The sequence below is a fragment of the Excalfactoria chinensis genome, chromosome 4 (genome assembly GCF_039878825.1).
Source record: "Excalfactoria chinensis isolate bCotChi1 chromosome 4, bCotChi1.hap2, whole genome shotgun sequence".
In the NCBI taxonomy this organism is placed as follows: domain Eukaryota; kingdom Metazoa; phylum Chordata; class Aves; order Galliformes; family Phasianidae; genus Excalfactoria; species Excalfactoria chinensis.
This window is the reverse complement of record NC_092828.1, coordinates 51069166-51090454: the sequence shown is the minus strand read 5'-3', so window position 1 is coordinate 51090454 and position 21289 is coordinate 51069166. Positions and strand designations below refer to the sequence as shown.

The 21289-nt window shown below is 43.5% G+C and overlaps 1 protein-coding gene across 4 annotated transcripts in view; it reads left to right on the top strand.

Moving 5' to 3' along the window:
• LEF1 (lymphoid enhancer binding factor 1) overlaps positions 1-21289 on the top strand; it is a 54408-nt gene that overhangs the window by 18690 nt on the left and 14429 nt on the right. For 2 of the 4 annotated variants that reach the window (XM_072334627.1, XM_072334626.1), the window contains exons 4-9: positions 7117-7249; positions 10167-10257; positions 12191-12274; positions 14152-14274; positions 15075-15237; positions 18853-18960. In XM_072334627.1, coding sequence (XP_072190728.1) covers positions 7117-7249; positions 10167-10257; positions 12191-12274; positions 14152-14274; positions 15075-15237; positions 18853-18960 — 702 coding nt within the window. The remainder of the gene's footprint in view (positions 1-7116; positions 7250-10166; positions 10258-12190; positions 12275-14151; positions 14275-15074; positions 15238-18852; positions 18961-21289) is intronic. The other 2 variants (XM_072334629.1, XM_072334628.1) reach the window with 1 other exon arrangement.

The following is a 21289-nucleotide window of genomic DNA, read 5'->3' as shown; positions in this document are numbered from 1 at the left end:
AAATTAAGCTAGTAGTTTTTGAGCACTTCTGTTTGTGCTGAGGTCATCTTCCAAAGTACAGCAGAGAAATATTTTCTGTTATGACCTTCTACTGATGGTTCAAATGACCTGTCTCAGAGACATCCTGTTTCTGGAGGGCCCTATTGCTTTAATTCCTATTAAAATTGGTTTTGCCTTCTGTGGAACAGTACTGCAGAAATTAAGTACTTGCAAATGCGTTTTACCTCCAGATATATGTTGCTGTTTGAATTTTCAATCCTAGTGAAGCTTTAGCAGATTGCTACTTTTGGCCTAATCATTTGTACGTTTTTAGGGATTTTTTTTTTTCTCAGTTTAAAAATGAATATTTTATTTTAAGCCTTTGGACCATCTTGCCCACATCCAGTGATGGATGTCTAATGAGATGACTTTTTACCTCCACTAAATGGTTATATTGTTTGCGCTGATGTATGCTAAGACTTGATGCATTAAATCTTTGGTCATTAGCAGATGCCATTAGCAGAAAAGTCCAAATCACTTAGAGCTGTGACTTAAGACTTTTCATTAAAACCTGAATTTGCATGTTATTGGATAAATCTGTTAATGCGGTTTAGCTGGACTCAGAGAAGTTACTTGAAAACTTTTTTCCAGTGGGTACACAGGGTCACCAGTGCCTGGGAGCCATAAAGTTTAGAAAATGACCCCTCCAGTGCTTGCTTTGTACCCTTCCATACGCTGGGTGACCCTCTGTTAATCCAGCTGCATACAGCCTGCCCCCAGGCCTTTAACTCCCTAAAATCCAGTGGCAGAAGCTCCTCACTGTGTGACAGTGTATGGACAGCCCTTCCTGGACCTTTAGTGTCAGGCAGTGTCAGCCACAGCAAAAATTTGCCCATGTGGGGAGGAAGCTTGCCCAATGCAAGGACTAGCTGAAACATCATTGAAGTAGTCAGAGTCTCCACTCCTCCGTTTTCACATCCATTTCCATCTTGTTTTCTTGCATTCACTATTTTTTACAAGACAAATGAGGTAGGAGTGCTTCCACTAGTGCTGGTCACACTGGGTAGTGTGGGCAGTCCAGCTTAGACTCTGCTGTTCTGGAGGTAAGCAGGTACTGTCCAGTCAACACCTTCTGCTGCAAACTCAGGTGCAGTGAGGCAACTCTTGCACACATACAAGTGTGACAGGTGCTTCCACAACTCTTTTGAATCCTTGTGCTTGCCTTCAAGAGGCAAGAGCATTTATTCTTTAAAAATCCCCACTCAAAGAAAAGTTAGACATTTTCAGCCTTTTTGGTCTCTATTATGGCACATGGCATTGAGTAGGCCGTGATACAGACTTGATGTAAACATGTACTTGGGAGTGGTCTTATTTCAAGCACTTTTCATCCACTGCGTGTGTCATACTGAAAGTCATTGCCTGGTCAGTCACGGCAACACGGGATGGGGCTTTCTACGGGCTCACACCAGGAGCCTTGGCCTGCATCCTGTGGGATGCAAAGAAGCCAGTGAGGAAGAGTCGCCTCATCCTGTGACGCACATCATGGCCCCAGCGGGAGCACCAGCCCTCAGGGCTGCCCTCTGGCCGCTCACTCCCACACCAAGTTCATGTGTTCATCCAGTTGGTGGTGTCTAGTTTACTAAAAGTTTTCCAAGCTCACTTTGGGTGCTGGAGGATGCAGAGGACTGCCTGTGTTGAGCTTCAGACCAAAGCTTGTGCAAGAGCATGGTGTCAGCTCTGTGGAAACATCACAGCGCTTGTGTTCACCTGGGCCAGCCGAGGATGGAGAGGGCTATGAACAGTGGAAAATGATGGGAAAAAATGTCTTTTTGGTGGTTCAGTTTACTTAGGGCATATTTAGTGGAAGAGGTACGCTTGCTGCTGCTGAGCATGTGATTTGCTGCTACAAATTAATGCATTTTTGGTGTGGGTCTCTTTGTACCCATATACATTAGGAAAAAGAGGAACCATGCAGGGTGGACAAAATTGAATGACCATCGTGTGGGAACGGGAGCTCAGAATGAGCACTGGCCTGTGAAGTTGGGCAGCATTTGCTGGGAACCAGTGACTATGAGAGAGACCTCACTGCTACGCTGGAGAATGAAATCAAACATCACAAAATGTTTTAACAGCAAAAGCTTTCCAAGCGAGTCTGCGGCTTTGCTGGTGATTTCATGCCCTATCAGTCGTTAGCGAGTATTTCTGAAACTAATGGGCCGTGCGACGTTAGGCATAATCTGTACACATGTGCACTGGCAGCCTGCAAATAACAGCAGGGCTGTCCTCTCCATGAGCACCGGCTCCCCGTGCAGTGCTGCAGCACCTTGAGTCTCCCGACAGCCTTCCAAGGCAGGTGAGAACAAACAAATTAAGAAGTCGCGAGAGAGAAGAAAACTGAGATAGCAAGGGATTTCTAATCAAGTTATTTTAATGCTGGGTGTGCTTTAATCACTCACTTAATGGCGGTGCTTAATGAACACTTGAAATAAAGCATGTTTCTGTCAGAGATTCAACAGCCGTGTTTTTAAAGCTGTCTTGAGGGAACTCAACTGTTCATTACAACTTTTCAGCAAAAAGCAGTCAGAGTTGTGCTGTATCGATTTCCAAAATGGAAAGGGTTGAAAAAATAAAGTTGCCAGAAGAATGTAGAGAAACTATTAGTTTTCACACCAGTGTCACAATTAACCTGAATCAGGTCACTGATTATAATGCATCTAGATAGATCCTTATCCCAGGCTTTATCAAATCCCATTCACTCTTGTCTTTGCAGCACTCCCCTGGCTTCCGTACTTGGGTTTTCATTGCATTCCGACACTTTGGACTTTAAGCAGAGCAGTTTGCCCTTTGTCCGTGGGCAACCCTGTACAACTGCCTGCATTTCCAGGTGTGATGCTTTGTGCTCTAAGCAGTGCAAGCTCCTGTCCAAAAAAGAGCCCAGCATCACTGGGATGCATGGCTTCACTTTACCACCTTAGTGGGTTGAGTACCATGACCGTCATCCTCCTTGTTCACAAAACAGGAAGGATCAGCAACATAAATACTCCCCCAATGATGAGCTGGAAGCAGAGCAAAAATACCGACTCTTTTATTTGTCTTCTGTAGATCAGAATATTGCTTAGCCCCTCTTACCAAGGGGGTGATTCAGGTGGTGCTTTCAGGTGATGCTGGAAGCAAGGCTGCAGATCACTACCTCCATACCTGCTATCTCATTTGCTCTTCTGAAATGTCTTTTAGTTGGAGAAGGTTTTTAAAATTAAACACAAAGCAGACTCTTCAGTCAGGAGATTAGAAGGGGGCTGGCTTTATAGCTAACACTATTTGCTGTAAATAAGTGGTTTGGGGTGGAGGGGAAGAATCCGACCTCTCTGTATCAAGCTTGCTGCTCCTCTGCAGAGTTATTCACAGAAAGAGATTGTACGACAGCTCCCAGGAAGGTGGCAAGTTGCAGTATTGCTGGCATTGATTATCTGTTTCATCTACGAGTAATAAATTCTGGCCAGAACACCTTCCACTTCCAGTGCCTGCCCATGACGGCACGTCTTCTGACATAGGCCTGGTTTTCGCACTGCTCCCAAGCCATCCTCTTCTTGCTCTTGCATTTCTGTTGCAACAGCTGGTCATCAAAGGCATAAACCCAAAGTCAGTTTAGCCATTAAAATGCTATCGCTATTTTGAGACAGCAACTGAAACTTCCATCTCTGCGTTTGATAAGTCCTTCTGTCTAAGATTGATTACAGGGCCCTAGAAAAAAGAAATTAAATAGGCTACGAAATGCACAGATTTTCCTTGTTTTTTTTCCAGGCCAAGGTATCCCCAAATCCTCCAGCAAGTAATTGGTCCTCTGGTACTGCTGTAGCAGAAGTGGAAAGGGTTGCATTTTCTGTTGTTGGGTGTTTGACAGAGCTATCTGCTGTTGTGTTTTCTTCTCTCAATTTAATGTCTGCTATCAAAAACCTGAAGCCCTCCTTTTCAGGAAGAAAAAGGAATGTGTACATTTGGCCACGTGGATCTGCTTGCCTCCTGCCTTAAGAATTTTTGTCGCTTTGTTTCTTTGTATTGTTTTTGGTGGGGTTTTCTTTGGTGTTTTTTTGTTTGTTTGTTTTAATTTGGCTATTTTAGCTTGAATTGAGAAGACCGTCTGCCAGTTCCTGTACCCAACACATAACTTGTTGACAGCAGAGGAGAAGTAAGGAGCTGTGGGCATTTGGGATCATTTTAGAGGCAGATCAATGTTAAAAACAAGAATAAGAAAGAACAGAGCTGTTTCGGGTGTTGCTTTCAGCCTTTTGTTCTACCTTCAGGCTGGGGCTGGAGCACTCTTTTGCTGGGACAACCTGATAATGGGAGCAGCAGTGAGGTGCGACAGTGGCCACATAGGACATAGGCTACGTGCCCCACCACCAGCAGCACAGCCGCCTGCTTGGCTCTGCATGGCTGGCAGGGCTGCTCACTCCATCTCCTGCACACCAGCTGGAACAAATGGTCCCTGCTGCAGCCTGCCTGCCCAGTGCTGACCCACAGGCATTTTTGCCATGGCTGGCTAAGGCTTTTTATAGTTTTTGCACACTTGTTGCATATAGGATACCTTACAGCTTTTAGCTAGATGTTTGGGGAGCTGGGTGGGAGCTTTTTAATTCTTTTTTTTTTTTTTTTTTTCTTTTTTTTTTCCTCACATTTCTTCAGAAGCATTTCAGAAATGAGAGAAAACCGTGGTGAGGTGCCTCAGTGTATAACACAAGGTCTTTGGGTTCATACACCAACAGGTTCTCAACCTCCAAGATGAGAACACCTTGTTTTGTTTTGTTTTGATTTGTTTCGTTTCCAGAATTGCAGATCTTGAGCGTATCTGCACGTTCTCACTTTCCTTTCTGGGGCACGTGAGGAGGGTTGCACTCAGAGCTGAGTAAAGGCCTTTAGTGTTAGGCCCCTTTTGGAGAGGTGTGTGACTTCTTCAGACTGCTCTGGACATCAGATTGCATCCTCAGCTGCTCTGCAGTGTTTCTGTAGGCTGCTTTAGGTACCAGCATGCACTGAATTGTTACGTTTTGGTGCATGGTTGCTTGTGGGAGCAGGAGGAAGCCCACTGACAAAGAAAACACAGCTTAGTGGATTTCAGCAGGAGAAAGCTAATAGCTCCTTCTCATACATGAGCCTCGTGTAGGATTTTGGCCATAACGATCAGCCATGAAAAAGCTTCTGGGGTGGCAAAGCCTGGAGAGAAAAAAAACAAACAACAAGGAAAGAGCGGACATCAACAGGCAGATTGCCTGCTTGGGCTGGCTTGTAAGGGCAGGTGTGAGATCAGCCCTGATGGAATCCGTGGGGCTTTTAAAAATAAGTCAGTGGGCCTTTCTGGCCCAGACTGGAGTGCTCCCATTGTTATCATTGTTTTATTTTATTTCACAGTCTCTGGCTCTGCAGACCCCCAATGCTGCTGATGGAGACGCAGCCCCTTTCTGAGTTAATTTTAAGCCCGCTGACAAGCGGTTTGCTTTTCTCCTCACTTCTCACGGTTCCCTCACCCGTTGAAAACCACAGCCGCGGGCTTAGGGGATAAGGTGCCGAGAAGTAGAAAATAAAACCAAATGTGCTAGATGCTGGGGAGCGAGGGGTGCCTGAATTGGCTTACTGCGAGGACAAACAGGAGACTGCTGAAAGCAAACAACCCTGATAGCATGGGCATGCGTGACGATTACAGCCAATATAATACAAAATGTTAATTACTAAAATTTGAGAAATTAATGCTGATTAGCAGCTGTGTGTGTGACCTAAATACATCTATTCCTTGATCGTTATTCATAATGCACAGTTTGTTGTTGATAAAGTAATTGCTGAATGGTGGGCTGGCCCGTGAGTCTCACAGCTAAAGACTGAGGCCTGATCTGTAAATCAGCTGAAATTTGTTGGCGTCTGTTTTGGTTGCATGTACACAGATTGGGACGATGAACAGCAGCCCGCGCTATCGCCTTTACAACCGAACTCTTACATATTATTGAGAATTCATATTGCTTTTATTATTTGGTCGCAAAAACGGACCTAATGCTTGTTGGCTTTAAAACACCTACCAGTGCCGCTTTCTCTCTCCATCTTGCAAAATATAAGACAAGGCCAAAGCTTAAATTAAAATCCTCAGGTTCTTATCTCTTTCCCACAGGAAAGCAAATCTGTGTTGAAAACCGTAAAATTAAGAGGAGAGCAAGGATAGCATAATTTAGCAAAAATTCATGGCACCAGATTCTGAGCTATATGACTGGAGGGATAGGTCAGACATTAAGAAGATACTGCCTGCTAATGCAAGTTCCTTAAGGTGGTGCTCTGGAAACAAGGAAAGCAGAAAATGCGGCACTGCTTCCCATTTGCTCCTTCTTCGTCTGCTTCTACCGGCCTTAACAATAAATTGAGCTGTCCATTGAATAGCCCTCCTGGTTTTAGAAGTCCAGAGAAATCCTTGGTGTGGAGTTGGAGCATTGTCACTACGTCTATTCGTGCCAGGATTTGAATACTGAGACTCAAAATTAATTTCATTGGGTTCCTAAATGATTTTTTTTTTCCCTCTTCTGTTAATTCACAGTGCTTGACAGGCTGTCCTCGCTGAGATTTATCAGCGGTTTTCTCTGAAGGCCTATTGCTTTTTTTTCTTTTTCTTTTTTTTTTTTTTCTTTTTTTCCCTTCTTTTTTTTATTTTATTAAAAATCTGTTTGTGGCATAATTGTTTTAGCCAAGGGGAAGGGTGGCAGGATGGAAATGAGGAGTGCCTCTCAGTGCTGGGATCGTTGCTGCGGTTCATCCTGCTGTGGGAACAGCGACTTTTGTCTCATGCAGCACTACCACAGAAGCACCGCATTGGCATGGAGGAGCCCCACTGCCTTGCAGGCTTGATTCACGAGGGCGGTTTGTGGGAACATTGGCTGGCAATACCCGCTTCGGGGCCCCACTGGGTGTTTTCAGCGCTTTGGTCCCTCCCTGGGTGAGGTGGCAAAGCTTTGCAGCTGTCCGGAGGGTGGTCAGCAGCCTCCTTCCCAAATGGCCTCTCCAGAAACGTCATTGCCAACCTCTTTTACCTTCAGTCATAGCAATATGTAGAAACTGTATTTTGGAAGCCACACATCACTAACGCTGTTTTCCCTTCTCTTGCAGTCCAACAAGGTGCCAGTGGTACAGCCTTCTCACGCAGTTCACCCCCTCACCCCTCTTATCACCTACAGCGATGAGCACTTTTCCCCGGGCTCCCACCCATCTCACATCCCCTCCGACGTCAGCTCCAAGCAAGGTGAGCGCATGCTGCTGGGGGGCTTTGCTTTTCATGTTTTGGAGGGAAGGTTCCCACCATGCTTGCCCACTTTCCGCTCTGCCACGATGCTGGTATTTTGCTTGGCTGTTTAAATCTTTGTGCTCTTCCTAATGTGATAATTCTGGCTTGTTTTACTCGTCAGAGCCTTTTAAAATCTCAATAAGCAGCAGCCAGTCCTCACCACCCCCTGTTGTGCCTGAGGCTTGCAGCATGCAGACACAGAAACAGCAGTCATCCCCCGCTATCCCAAAAACTGGGGAAAAGCTCTTTGGTTCAGCTGTTATCAAAACCTTTTCTTTTTTTAAATCAAAATTGCATTTTGTGTTCTTCTATATAATAGTTGGCATAACTGTAGTCTAACCACCATCACCCAATGAGAGGCTGTTTTAGTTCTGGCCTTCCGCCTTGTTTTCATGTTGGCCTTGCTATGCTGATAATAATATGGGCTACCTCCAGAAAATACCATAGACGTGGTTATTTTCCTTTACTCCAGCCTGCAGATGGATGTATAATTCTTTTTTCAGAGAAGATGAAGCAAATAGAAACCTCATGTCCTCATTTGTCTTCCTTCTTCATGTGAGTGCCCAGGAGGAGGACACTGGTGGTCGTTCCTTGAAGCCTCGTGGGTGCTGTGTGTGTTAGACTATGGGATTTGCACCCCGCAGCTGTAGCTTGTGAGCACAGGAGGTTTTGGCTTATTGAACGATGGGGCATAATTTTCCTCCTCATCTCCTGCAGACCCAACCAGGAGGCCTCGTTTGTGCTTACTGACTGTCCTCCTTGTTTTGCTCTCTCTCTGCCCAGCCCATCTCTCATGTAGAGCTCTGATATTTCCAAACAGGCTCTTGATTCCTCCTCTTAGCGTCTGGCAAAGATGCCGACGGACAATGCAGGCCGGAGGCTTCTGCTTTTTCTTTTTTTTTTTTGCTGCGATGGTCTTCTTGATGTGTGTGGTCTTCCCATGCTCCCATCCCAGCACCACCAGCGTGTCACAGCAGCCGCAGTGAAGTGGTCCATGCTGTTGCTGCTGAGGGAATATTTTCCCTCAGGTCCTCTGCCAAATGCCTCCGACCATTGTTTCTGTCCTCGCCTCCCAGTGTGGGGTTGGAGCAAGATGCTGCCTCGCTGCCCCAGCCCCAATGCTGGGGGTCCCACAGCAGCTCACCCCCAGCATCACTTCTTTCACCATGGGTACTTCTTGATGGACACATGGCTACCACCTTTCCATAGGCAGTCAGTTTATTCTTCTCTTTTGTCTTTATTACTTTTAACCCCCCTGAGAGCAAATCTGGCTTCGGATAATGTTGGCTGTGGGGCTGCTTCACATTTTCCTTCTGGGCATCAGGTAGCTGGTAAGAGGCCTGAAGTTTTGAGGCCTCTGTAAGAGCCCTGAAGTTTGTCCCCCACACCAGAGAGCACAGCATCCTCACTGTGGGTCAGAAATGTGCATTTTGGGAAAGGAACAGCAGCCCAGCTCTTCACACACAGCTTGACTGGGTAGGGGCAGGGTCGTGTCACTGCTCCTCAGGAGCATCAGCTTTCACCAAAGATGGGAGCTTCTTCTTTTTCACCCTTTTCTAACCGCTCAGAAAGAGTGTGTGCTGTTAAAAATCCTGGAATACGTAAAATGCTCTCTCCTGTCAGCCACCAACCGTTTTACAGCTCTGAAAAGACAACTGGCCAGAGATTTGAGCCTTAGGCTGTGGTCCTAAGCCTGGCAACTTAGTTTTTGAGGCACCAAAAAAGGCAGAATTTGTAGTAAAAGCCAGTGTTATTTTCTATCCTTTCCGGTACATGATCCCGAAAGATATTCCTTAATTCATTTAATTAAATTCAGAAGATTTAAATGCAAGCTATGGGGTGGGGTGGGAAGGAATCAGTTGTGTCAATCTATAAAACCAAGTCTCAAGGTAGCACACACTCAATCTCAGGCCTTTGGAGTGTCACTACATAAATATTTAATACCCTTTTAAAGCAGCTGATTTAACATGTGAAGTCTACTTAACACTTCCTTCTGCTTCAGTCTCCTCTTCCCCAAACATATTTAAATAAACCAATGTTCTTTGAGGCCTCTGCAACTGTAATTCCATGTCTCCTGGGGGCGTGAGTTTGAGGTGAAGAATGGAGACCAGAGGCCCTTTTGGGACCAGGATTAGCTTTAATCTTGAGGTGATTCTTACAATTGTAGGACTCTGTGTTCTGGGGAATGTGAGCTAATGGAATGTTTCTGATGGGACCCTTTATTTTTCCATGAAATACTACCAGTGCAAAACAGATTGACCTTGGAACCCACAGGAGTCAACTTGATGAAGAGCTTAGTTGGAGCTGGAGTGACAATTGGAAGCCAAATGAATCATATCAAGTGTGACCATTACAGGCCTGAAAATGATTCTTAATTAACCACTGATCCTCTGTGGTACCAAGTTTCCAAAATCAGTGAATCCATAAGGGAACCAGCGAAAACGTGCAAGTAGCAATTTACCTAATCTAATAGCTCTGCTGTGCTGCCTCCGACAATGCTTTATTTTTATTCTAGTTTGTCTTGCTTCGTGCTGTTTGTTGGAGGAGCTCCTCAGGATTCTGCTGGGTTTGGTAGAACTATTTAGAGGACAGTTTTGCCTATTGCACCTGACAGGAAATCTGAACTTGTGCAGGTCCTTAGTCCAGACATTTATTGTGCTGTTCCACTTATTTTCCCCCCAGTATTTCAATTTGAATTGCAATACTTATTTATTATTTAAAAGGTGGCATGAGTGGCCTTTAACAGTGACCAAACAAGTGATTATTTCTCACTGAGAGCACTAATTCCATCATAGTGTTGGCTATGTTAGCTGTGAATGGTAACTTGCATTTGCAGTAAGGTAAGAGTCACTCATTCTTCTGTACTCTTTAACAGGCATGTCCAGGCATCCTCCAGCTCCTGATATCCCTACCTTCTATCCCTTGTCTCCAGGGGGGGTTGGACAGATAACACCACCTCTTGGCTGGTAAGATCTTTTAGCTTCTTTTCAGACAAGGTGCATGTTTGTACCATCCGCTGGTGTTGAGTCAATCGCAGCATTAAAAAATAAGAATGTCGCTGCAGTAAGAAATAACTATGTTATTTGAGTTTAAAAGATCAAAAAATGTTGATCTTTGAAATGAATTGAATCTGGTTTTTGAACACGTACAGAAATTGAAGTGTGTAGATTTCACTTTGAAGTCTTATGGCTCGGATTTGTGGCTCTTGGCATTTGGAAAGATAGCAGAAAACAGTTCTCAAGGAATTAAATGTAAATTTTTAATAAACAAAATTGCAATTACTGAAGGGAGGGGAGGTAAGAGAGAACTTTGAAGTGTGTGTGGTGGGGGGGGAATCTTGAAACTGCACCAAAATGGAGAACGAACTTTTGTAGTCTGCTGCTTCTTAAAGTTTCTGTATGGAGAGAAGCCTCAGTTATTAAGAGACTTTGCTCTTCTTGCTAATATTAGCACTCGTAAGATCTTTCTGTGCCATTCAGAGTGTCATTTTCCTTTTGGAGGAAACACATGGTACTTGCAGAATGCAATCTATTTGGCAAGATGCTTCATGTCTGCTTGGAGTAGATACATACTCACTCCTCAGTTCTCTCAGAGCAGGGAATAAGTAAACAGAGCAACAATGTCAGTTCTTTAGAATCCTTATCTTGACTAATCTGTGCCCACACAACAAGAGACTTAGAATTTTTGTGTGTGTCTGTGTATGAGAGGAAAACATAATCCAGATGACAGCAGGCGGAGAAAGTAGAGACCATAAGATAGTTAAGTGCTGCGTTGCTGGCAAATCTTGCAGGAAGTGCCACATGCCTTTTTGGAGCAAATTGTTATCAGATACAAAACTAAAATATGGAAGCATCTGACTCCCCATTTATTGCTGCTAGGCTGACTCACCGCCTCCACCACCAGCAGGCAGTTCCTGGCATTCATTTTCCAGATGTGGTCCATCATTTCTTTTGAATGGTTTCATGATGCGGAGGCTGGCGGGGAGGGGAGTGGCTTAACTGGAATGAGAAGGAAGAGGAGAGACAAGCTGTGATTTTACAAGGTTTGGGAATGTGTTCAGTGGCGCTCATTGACAGCTGGACATACCTGGCCAACCCTTACGCACCGTGGCTTCCAGCTCCCTCATGTGTAGAAGTGCTGCTGAGATTTCCTCCACCCTTTAAGCACTGCTCATTTCCAGTAATTTAGTCCAAGTGTGAAATTGATATCCTGAACCCTACAAAGGCCACTATCCATTTCTTCTCTCTCCGCTTCTGAAAAGCTGATCTGCCAGTAGCTCTTGGAACAGGATTGGCATGTGCGGTGATCTTGCTGGGCTGGTTCAGGCACTGGGGCTGAACTTGGTAAGGCTGAACTTTAAGCATTCAAGGTGCACTTGTGTTGCTATTGGGCTTTTTGTCATACACAAGTATAGTTGCTTTGAAGAACTGGCCACTCGTTCCTCACTACGGAATACACAAATTAAGAAAGTCTTAAGATATCACAGACTTACAGAACTATTCAGGAGGATTTCTAGCTTGGTAATTCGTGCTCTAGTGTTCTTACACTGAACTACATTGGGACTATTTGAAGCAAAATGTCTCTTTGTAAGAGCTAGTTAACCAAGTCTGATTGCTGTGTTTCTAAAACTAGGTGCAAGGGCCTATGCACGTATGTTTTGGAGGAGGAAGGTTCGTTGTTTTACTTTCCTCTCCAGTAGAAACCTAGACTGGGAATCTCATTAGCTAAGGAGAAAGTCCTAAATATTCAGAGCTAAAAAGCACTCAAACACAGCAGAACTCTGGAAAATTTTGCCTAGATTTTTTTCACCCTGAGTTCCCATCAAGTGCTTACAACTCTAGAGTTACTACTGAGTACCGTATCGTATGATTGATGGGTTCCTTTCTTCTGTGACCTCAGGCAAGGTCAGCCTGTATATCCCATCTCGAGTGGATTCAGGCAGCCCTACCCATCCTCACTCTCAGTCGACCCTTCCATGTCCAGGTAGGTGTAGGAGGTGAATGACTGACTGGGGAGTAACTGCTGGCATTAGAGGGCAAGTTGCTCTTCTGCTTGCGTCTTGGTCTACCTTTGCTTGCTTTTCAGTCAGCTAAAGTTTTATGCGTACATTTTTATTTAACTTATTTGTGTATACAACAGTTTGCCTGGATCCCACACTGGTTTCATTCAGCATTTTCTTGGTGATTCCTGAAGTATCACAATTAGGAGCACCAGTAAATTGTCAGCAATTAATTGATCTGTTTCATTTGAAATGAGTCATTAGTTCCTTTCTATATGCAACATAGAACATGCATGTTTTGGTTTTACTCGTACAAGTATGAAACCAGGTGGATTGTCACTCTCATTCTGTAGTTTTATTTTCAAAGTTGTTGGTAATTAGTCTCGAATCATTTAGGTATCATTCCACATAGAAACTTGCTCAGAAACAGATATTTCATAGCCCAAAGCCATTAATGGCAGGGAATGCCAACACAGTATGTTTGTGCTGGTGTGTGACTCAGGCACTGTGTCTTTATGTTAAACGCAAGCAAGCAATGCTAACTGAGACTTGGCCATGACACACTCCAGACCTTCTCTTTCTTCTCTGCTTTTGTACACTGAAGACAGCTTCTGCATCCTGTGCTTGGTGTACACAAGGTTGCAATATACCATTCTTGTTTCTTTTGTGTGACCTGTAGAAGACACATCCTCTTGCACGGGGAAGTGAGACAGGCCACTTGATAAGTGGTAGGTTCTCTTGCCTCTGTCTATGTGGGTTTCTTTGGATTTTTGCTGTCCCTTCATTTCTTTGCAGTGGAATGACAAGCATGTGCCCGCCAGGTGATTGGGAAGAATAGCCACTCTTTCTCTGTAATAAAACTGCCTGATTTGGTTACAGGGCTTTGTGTTTGCTTTATTTTGATGGAGTGGAGGAAAAAACCAAAGGGACTAGAGAAGAGAGAGGCTGAATGCAATTCCTTAACCAGCACTCATTCAGCAAAGCTTTAGCGCATGAGCTTGCTTGTGATGTTACTGGGGCATTCCACCAATCCAAAGGCTAGCATGTAGGTTTTCCTGTGCCCTTTAGAGTTCTTAGCACCCTGGAGGTCTGTCTCAGCCATCCTTGAGGAGGAACTGTGGGATAACAGGGTGGGATGATAGAGTTAGTGGTGCTGTTTTGTTTTCTGTTTTCCTTCTTGAACAGGTGGAAGGAAGGCTAGTTTAGGACACAAATCTTTCTCTGTCTTTTTGATTTATTTATTTTTAATTCCTTCTTCCAGAATGTAGGAATTTTTCATCAATATTAATTTTCAAAGAAGACAGTGAGTTTAGGTCAAGTGACGCTAAAATCTTTTTGTTTAAGTACCTTGCAACGTTGGAGACTCCTTACAGACCTATCGGGAACTTCTTGAAAAGACTTGTTCTTCTTTTATTTTATTTGTTTCTGCATGGCAGTACCCTCTTCTGCATTGGCTGGTGGTGGATATTCTACAAGTGTTTATATCTTGATCTGGAAATATAGTTTTTGGTTAAAAAATGTGTATTTTTATTGCTAGTCAGTGCAGCAGTACAACTATTAAATGTTTCTGTTGTGCATTGCTAAAACTATTTGCCTGAAAGGTAATGAAATAACTTCTTTAAAACCAAAATGGTGACTTTATTTTTGCTTATTGTTTTGTGTTGGTTTTTTTTTTTTTCCTTGAATAAACTGGCTACAATGCACAAATCTTAGCCAAATATTTTTTCATGCAGTCTTAAAGAATTGTCTTTCCATTGCAAGTTCTGTAGTGTTTGCATTCTCCGGGCATCCCACTGCTGTCATATTTGTTTGATGCCTATCTTTAGTAGGGTTACAGATCTTCCTTTGTTTTCTCTTCTAGGTTTTCACATCACATGATTCCTGGTCCTCCAGGCCCTCACACAACTGGAATCCCTCACCCAGCTATTGTAACACCTCAAGTAAAACAAGAACATCCACACAACGACAGTGAGCTAATGCATGTGTGAGTCTGCCTTTCTGTGCTAGTCCTTTATCTAAAAAAGGAAAACTAATCCCATCTGAAGAAGAGTCAAGGTTAAAACAAAACATCAACAAAAAAAAGCAACAAGCACCTTACATGAACTCTCTGAATAGTAAATCCTCTTCTATAACTAGAAGAGTTGGACTAGATGACCTTTAAGGGTCCCTTTCAACTCAAGCAATTCTGTGATTCTAACATCTAAAAAAGATGTGGGCTACTTTTTTAGAAGACTAATGAAGCCATTTGTCATTCCAATCCAGCACTCCTAAGCTATCAGTGGCAATCATTTTGATTGTAATATAATTGTGGATCTGTCTACATGAGGATGGTGCCTGAATATGAATTCACAAGCTTTTTCTGGGAACAGTTTTAACTGCAAAATCCACTAGTAGAAAGCAGCATTTTTGCTTTCTACATGAAGGCCTCAGAAAGAAGTGGGTGGGGAGCCATCCTCCTGCCTGAAACAGTGCCCTGCTAGTATAACAGACAGAACCATTCAGAAAGAGAATTGATGCAGGTGATGAATTTGGAGCAGATTCACAGATCAAATGTTATTTGCTAGAGAATGTCAGCTTGATATCCCCCCCTGACTTCTACATTTAGTCAGTTCTCTAAAAGGACTCGAAAGGGGGCGCGACATGACCACTGAAATTCAGAGTCTTACCAGTTATTTGCTACTATAACCACTGATTGGAAATTTCCATTGGGTTTGGGTTTTTTTTAGGCTGAAGGTAAATAGATGCTTTTTTTCCTCTCTTCCCCCTCCCCCCACCACGTTTTAGGAAGCCTCAGCACGAACAGAGAAAAGAACAAGAGCCAAAAAGACCTCATATTAAGAAACCTCTGAATGCTTTCATGTTGTACATGAAAGAAATGAGAGCGAACGTTGTAGCAGAGTGTACTCTGAAAGAAAGCGCAGCTATCAACCAGATTCTTGGCAGAAGGGTATGTACAGAGGGTGCGTGTGCACTCACGTGTGCTGCTAATTTGTGTGTGTTTCCCTTTAGTGAGTGTGATGGCTCGCTTTCTGCTTGAGGTGCTAACTAATGTGCAACCATCAAATTAGCTATAGAAGATAAAACAGGCGACTAAAAATAAAGGCAGTGTCTTGATTTTTTTTTCTTTTCTTTGGAGCTAGCCTCATCATCCAGTTGGTGTCTGTTCCATTCTTGTCACATGTCAGCACCTCAGATGGGAAATACTCTCATCCACGTGTGGAAGGAACATTTAAATCACCCTCTAGGTTCTCCTTTAGGCTACCATTCATCAGGAGGGGCTCATTCAAAGGTAAATGCTGAATGCTGACAGAGATACAAGTGAAAAAGGAATATGGTGCAGGTCTGGCTGTAAAAAGCATGGAGACTGGGAAGGACCTCAGGAGGTCATTCAGTCCCACACCTGCTCTACAAAAGCTGGTTTCCCCAGCTTTCTCAGTGACTTGTCAGGTGTTGAGTAAATCACCAGCCAAGTACTGATGGTCCCAGCACATGTCCCAGAGCCTCTCAGTAGCTTTGCTGAGAGCCATTTGCTTTTGTGGCATTGTAGGCATGTTTTCTTCTATCCATGCACTGAAAAAAAAATGCAGGTCAACCCACAATTACAAACTTGATGTTCAGTGCAAGTTTTGTTCTTCCAAAGGGAATGCAGCATAGATAATCACACATTTTAGCACTGATTGTACCAAAAATTTTAAAAGGGGCAACATTTGTAATAGCGTATGGGAGATTGGTAATCACAGCCTGAACCTCTGATTAATCAGCTGAGGCAAGTATGGGGTCAGCTGTGGGAGCACAGGTGAGAGTGATGTAGCTGTGCTCCCGGAAGGGGTGGAGCTCGACTCCACCTCCTCTAAGACCTCATTTAAGGGCTGACTCCCACTGAGGCAGCATCTCTTGGAGATTGCTCTCCAGTGAGGACTGCCCCAGCTTCTTTAGCTAAGGCACCACCACTGGTGAGTTTCCCTTTGCTTATTACTTCTGTACGTTTGTTACCATCTTTGCTACCATCTGTATATTAACAACCAATACAAATAGCAAGTATGGATTCTTCAGATTCCCTTTCTCAGTGAGCACCTTTTTTTTGACCACATGTTATGTCAGTATTAGGAAACACTAAAACTCTTTGGAAGCCTTGTGCTTGTAAGTGGGAAGTCAGTACACAATTTTAGCCCCCTGAAGCCTTTTTTTCCCTCTCAATGCAGAAATGTCTTGCTACCTATCCCGGTTCTTCTTTTTCTCTGATGTTTTTGTTGCTTCTTCTTAAATGACATCTCAGTGCTGATATATTCTATTCTTGCACGCAGGTCCCTATGACTGTGTTTTCATTCTCACTCCCTCATTAATTCATCTTAGTTGCTGAGTATGTCTTGGCCTGAATGATGGCAGTGGCTTATTTATCTCCATTTTGCTAATGAATTAAACCTCAGTGCTCTGCTCAGTGCTTTTTCCATTGCTGTGACTTCTATTTCCATAAGAGTACTTCAGGTTCTGCTTTTCTGTGGTACAAATGTACATCTTATCCCATATAATTGCTTGGAGGTTAATTATTATCAAATGTTTGGTTTTCAGCCATCCTCTTCCCTGTTCACTGTACTCTGTGTCGCTTTAGAACAGGAGCCTCTGTTCTCAGGAGCTGATGCCTTGCATGCTGCTGGACCTTCTGATGCCATCGATTAGTCAGAAATTCCAACGTAGGAAATCCTCATCTCTAACCAAAGAGAGCTTCTTTCTCTCCTTCCCACCCCTGTGCTTCTGGTTCTATGTCTTAGCTCAGCACTTCTTCACACCCAGCAAGGGTCAAAGCGAAAAACACTCTCAGTGAAATGGCAACATTACACACCTTCCAGGTCTGCAGTATAGAAGGATACTAGCTTCTAAGAAAGAGCCTTCTAACCCACAGCTTTCTCTGCATGTTTTGGAATCCCAGTTTTGCTCTTCACCAACTCAGATGGTTTTAAATGTAGGCACTGAAGCCAGCAAGAAATGAAAGACTGGCAGCATTGCCATACAAGGAGCAGTTTTGTAACTCTAGGAACAAGTGACACTAGAAAATGAAGAAGAATGGACCAGGCAGCTACAGAAAAGCTCCATATAACCTGTGAAAACTTCCAGCAATGTGCTGAATGGAGAACTAAGTTTCCATTCCTAGACCTTGTACCTTCACATTTCTGTTAAGGCAGCTGTTCTCTGTCTGTCCTCTTGGTACGAGCAAGTAATATCTGCCAAAAAAGAGGCTGTCCCCTTATCTTATTTTCTTAAAGTTTTTCACTTCATTCACACTGAACCAGAAATGTTCTGCCTGTCACAGAGCTGTTCTGACCCTTCTTGTCCCTTACTGAAGTTTGGCTGCCTCAGTTGCTTGTGTGGAATTTGTTCCACGGTTGTAACTGGGCTTTTGTTGCATTACCTTATATTGACTGCTTTGACACAAGTGAAAAATGCTCACTCCTCATTCCTTAAATGCTCAGAACCTTCCAGTTCTGGAATACATGTGTGGAATATGAGAGCTGCAAATAGGCTGAGCTGCTCTGCTCTCAGTAACACTTTGAATTTGCCAAGTCAAGGCAGACCAGCCCTGAGGTTCACATCTTCTGACATGTAACAAAAAGATATTTTAAATCAAATGTGATTTGACCCAAAATCATCATTCTGTAAACTACTCTGGCGTGTCTCACTGATTTCATGTCTCTGTTTTTAATACCTTTCTTTTTATACTGCATCACTGTCCCTCTCTGTCCCACGATGTCGAACAAGACACTGAAAGCTGCAGCAGTAAACCTGATTTTAACTAAAACTCCTTTTTGTCTTTTTGGCTCCAATCTATTATAGATGTTTCAACAACTACAAAATGATTAGATACCAGAGTATCAGAGGCACCAGATGTTGCCTTTTCCACTGTGAAGGTTTTGGTTTAGTTTGTTGTTTTTCAAATTAGGTAAAAAGAACAAGAAATTTATCCTTTCTTGGCCACGGAGGCCAACTTGTTGTTTGGAAGACTACAATTCCGTGGTGTTTGTTTCTTAGAAACTTTTTGCAGTTGCCATTTTCTTCTGTTACAACCACAAGAAAGCAGAAGGCAGGTACCTTGGAGCTCAATGCATAGAGGTTGATCTTGGAACAAGAGCCTGTTGGTGCTCTGAGAGCCCTTCGTGACAATGAAGACCTGTGTGCAGCTGCTTCAAAGCAAGACAGCAAACCCTTCAGTGCTGGGAGCTCAGTGCCCTTTAGAAGCAGCACGAACCTGCTGATTTGTCAAGAACTAGAATATTTTTGCTTTTGTGTGTGTCTGTGTCATGTTGGGAGAACGTGGTTCTTTGAGCGGATTATACGGTGAGCCCTGTTTCCATAAATGATTTTTGTCTTGCTCAAGGCAGTTGGCAGTTACAGAGTTGACAAATGCCTGAAAGTTGTTTAATAAACATGGGTGCTTGTAACTGCTAATGAATTTCATTTTTGCAATGGAGAAGGACCGAATCAAAGTCACAAAAATACTTGCTCGTGTCATCTGTTGCTTAGATATGAGTTATTTCCTGGTCTAATGCTGTGTTTATTTGGTTTGCAGTGGCATGCTCTCTCTCGTGAAGAACAAGCAAAATATTATGAACTAGCTCGTAAAGAAAGGCAGCTACACATGCAGCTTTATCCAGGCTGGTCTGCAAGAGACAACTACGTAAGTCGCTCTCTTGAAGATTCTTTTCAAAGTAACTTCCTTCCCTTAACAGGTGTTTTTCCTATTTCTTTTTTGACACATAACTTGTGGAAAGCTCTGATAGGAGGGATGGAGGGCAAACATAAGCCTGGTATTCATTTGCACTTCAGACATCTAGATATTCTGAGATGTTGTTGTTGAGACGCATCTTACGATGGTCACTATTTTTGAGGGGAAAATTTAACAAGAAAGTTCTTCTAAGACAATCGACAGTACAGTCCGAAAGCTGAAGTGCAGCTGTGAATTTTCCATAATAACATGTGATTACTCGATATCCAGAAATCTTCTGTAGACCTGAGCTAGAAAAAAGGGGCACCTCCCTTTCAGGAGAACAAAATCCAGGGGAGTTGCTGCACGCTGAACTTTAGTTGAAAGTAATTCAGGATGGTCTGTCTCTGAAATAAAGCCTGGAAGACTTGTATAAATAAACCTGCTGATTGGTTCTGCTTTTATACAGTTCAGAAAAGCTTAAGAAATTTAACAGTTTTTTTTTTTAACAACTACTCATTTTTTTTATGATTAAATATCAGACAAGCAATACTGCCACACAACATGGCTCATGCCACACGACATGGCTCACGCCTCACAACTACATGATTGTTCTCTCTGTGAGCAGTCAGTGGAGTTGTATGTTACAAAATGCCGCTCGAAAGACACAGTCCTGAGAGACTGCTCCCAGCCCTAGATCCAGGCTCCTTTATGTCCCCTATCAACTGTGACATTTACTGTGATAGGAAGTATACACGCTGTATTTGGCTTACTTTCCCATCTGTATTGGGTGGACAATAGCACTTTCTGTTTCAGTGATATCTTATAGATGTTGAAGATTTTGAGGCGCATGAATACAGCATTAACAGAGACTGCAGAAGTACCCAGCGTTTCCAGTGCAGCACAGTGACCATTCAGCTTAGCTTCAGCAAAGTTTTTCTTGTAAGCCTGAGTCTCTTAGGGAGATTTTTGGTGTGGAAAATATTGACACAGAAGCTGTGTGAAGCAAAAGCCTTGGTCTTGCTCACATCCATGCCCAGTTCTTCAAGGACGGATGCTGCTGTAAGCACTGGCAGCCTGTTTCTGCCTGTTTTATAGTCTTTTTTCCTAGTAGATGAGCTGTCATGACCTTATGCACGTGGGGTTTATTTCAAGTAACCAGACCATATCAACAGATCTGTTTTGAAATGCACCTGGAAACAAACAGGACCTTACTGAAACATCTCTGCAACAAGGGGACTTCAATTATATTCAAATTACTTGCTGGAGAATCAGAGTACTTCACAGCGGTGCCAGCTCACGCTTACTTGCAATCAGCCTTCCCTGTGGTGGCTGACCTTTAAAGTGCCAGAAAGGTACCTTTTGGTTGCTTACATTTGCCTGGGGAACAGTGACTGTCCTGTGATGCTCAGGCATGCTGACTTCACAAACCTGATGTATTTTGCCATAGTACACACCGCCATACAGCATGAGCAGTGGACCTGCAGTTTCTTACACACACTGACAGACATTTTGAGTGTATAAGATGGCACGCAAGAATTCTCTCTTTGATGTGCTTCCTACTTATATCCTGTGTAGCAGTGCGGCTCTGACGTGCTCCAGTCCTATATATTACAGCAGAGAATCCTGCTAGCGTTCCTCCCTCAGCCCTCTCTGCCTCTCCAGGAATGCTGGCACATGTTGCAGCAGTGGTGAGAAGGCGATCAGAGTTGATCACAGTTTATCACCGAATCCTTTTGGGGTCAAAGTCATCATATTTTTCCTTCATTTTTGCCAACTTGCAGTCAAAAATGACACTATTGATTTAGCAGAGAGATTGTTGCTGTATTTTCAGCCTTAGAAGTGACTTCAGGATGAATTATGTTGTCAATATCTGGGTACTTTTTAATGTTTTTTATTACTGACAGTGTCACAAACTACTCCTTTTGGGAATGCTGACAATTAGTTTTCAGATCAGCCTTTTCCTCTTGCCCTTTCAATTCTGATATCATAGATTGATCTCAGGTCAGTTTTCAGGACATTTCAGAACACAGTATAGTGAAAAAGCCTTGTCCAGGTGCTTACCTGATAGAGCATTTTGCTTTGAATTTCCCTGAGCCCCACAAATCTGCTTTGTGATTCCTTGTGGTCCTGTCTTTAGGAGCCTATTCACAGGGCATTTCCCAGTCCCACTGCCAGCCTCAGGAGCTCCTCTGGTGGGGAGGACATGAAGGGGACAGCAAGTGACAGTCCCCCACACTGCATCTGCAGCAAGGTTTGCCAGAGCTCATCTGATAGAGCCTCTCCTGCACCCTGAATGCTT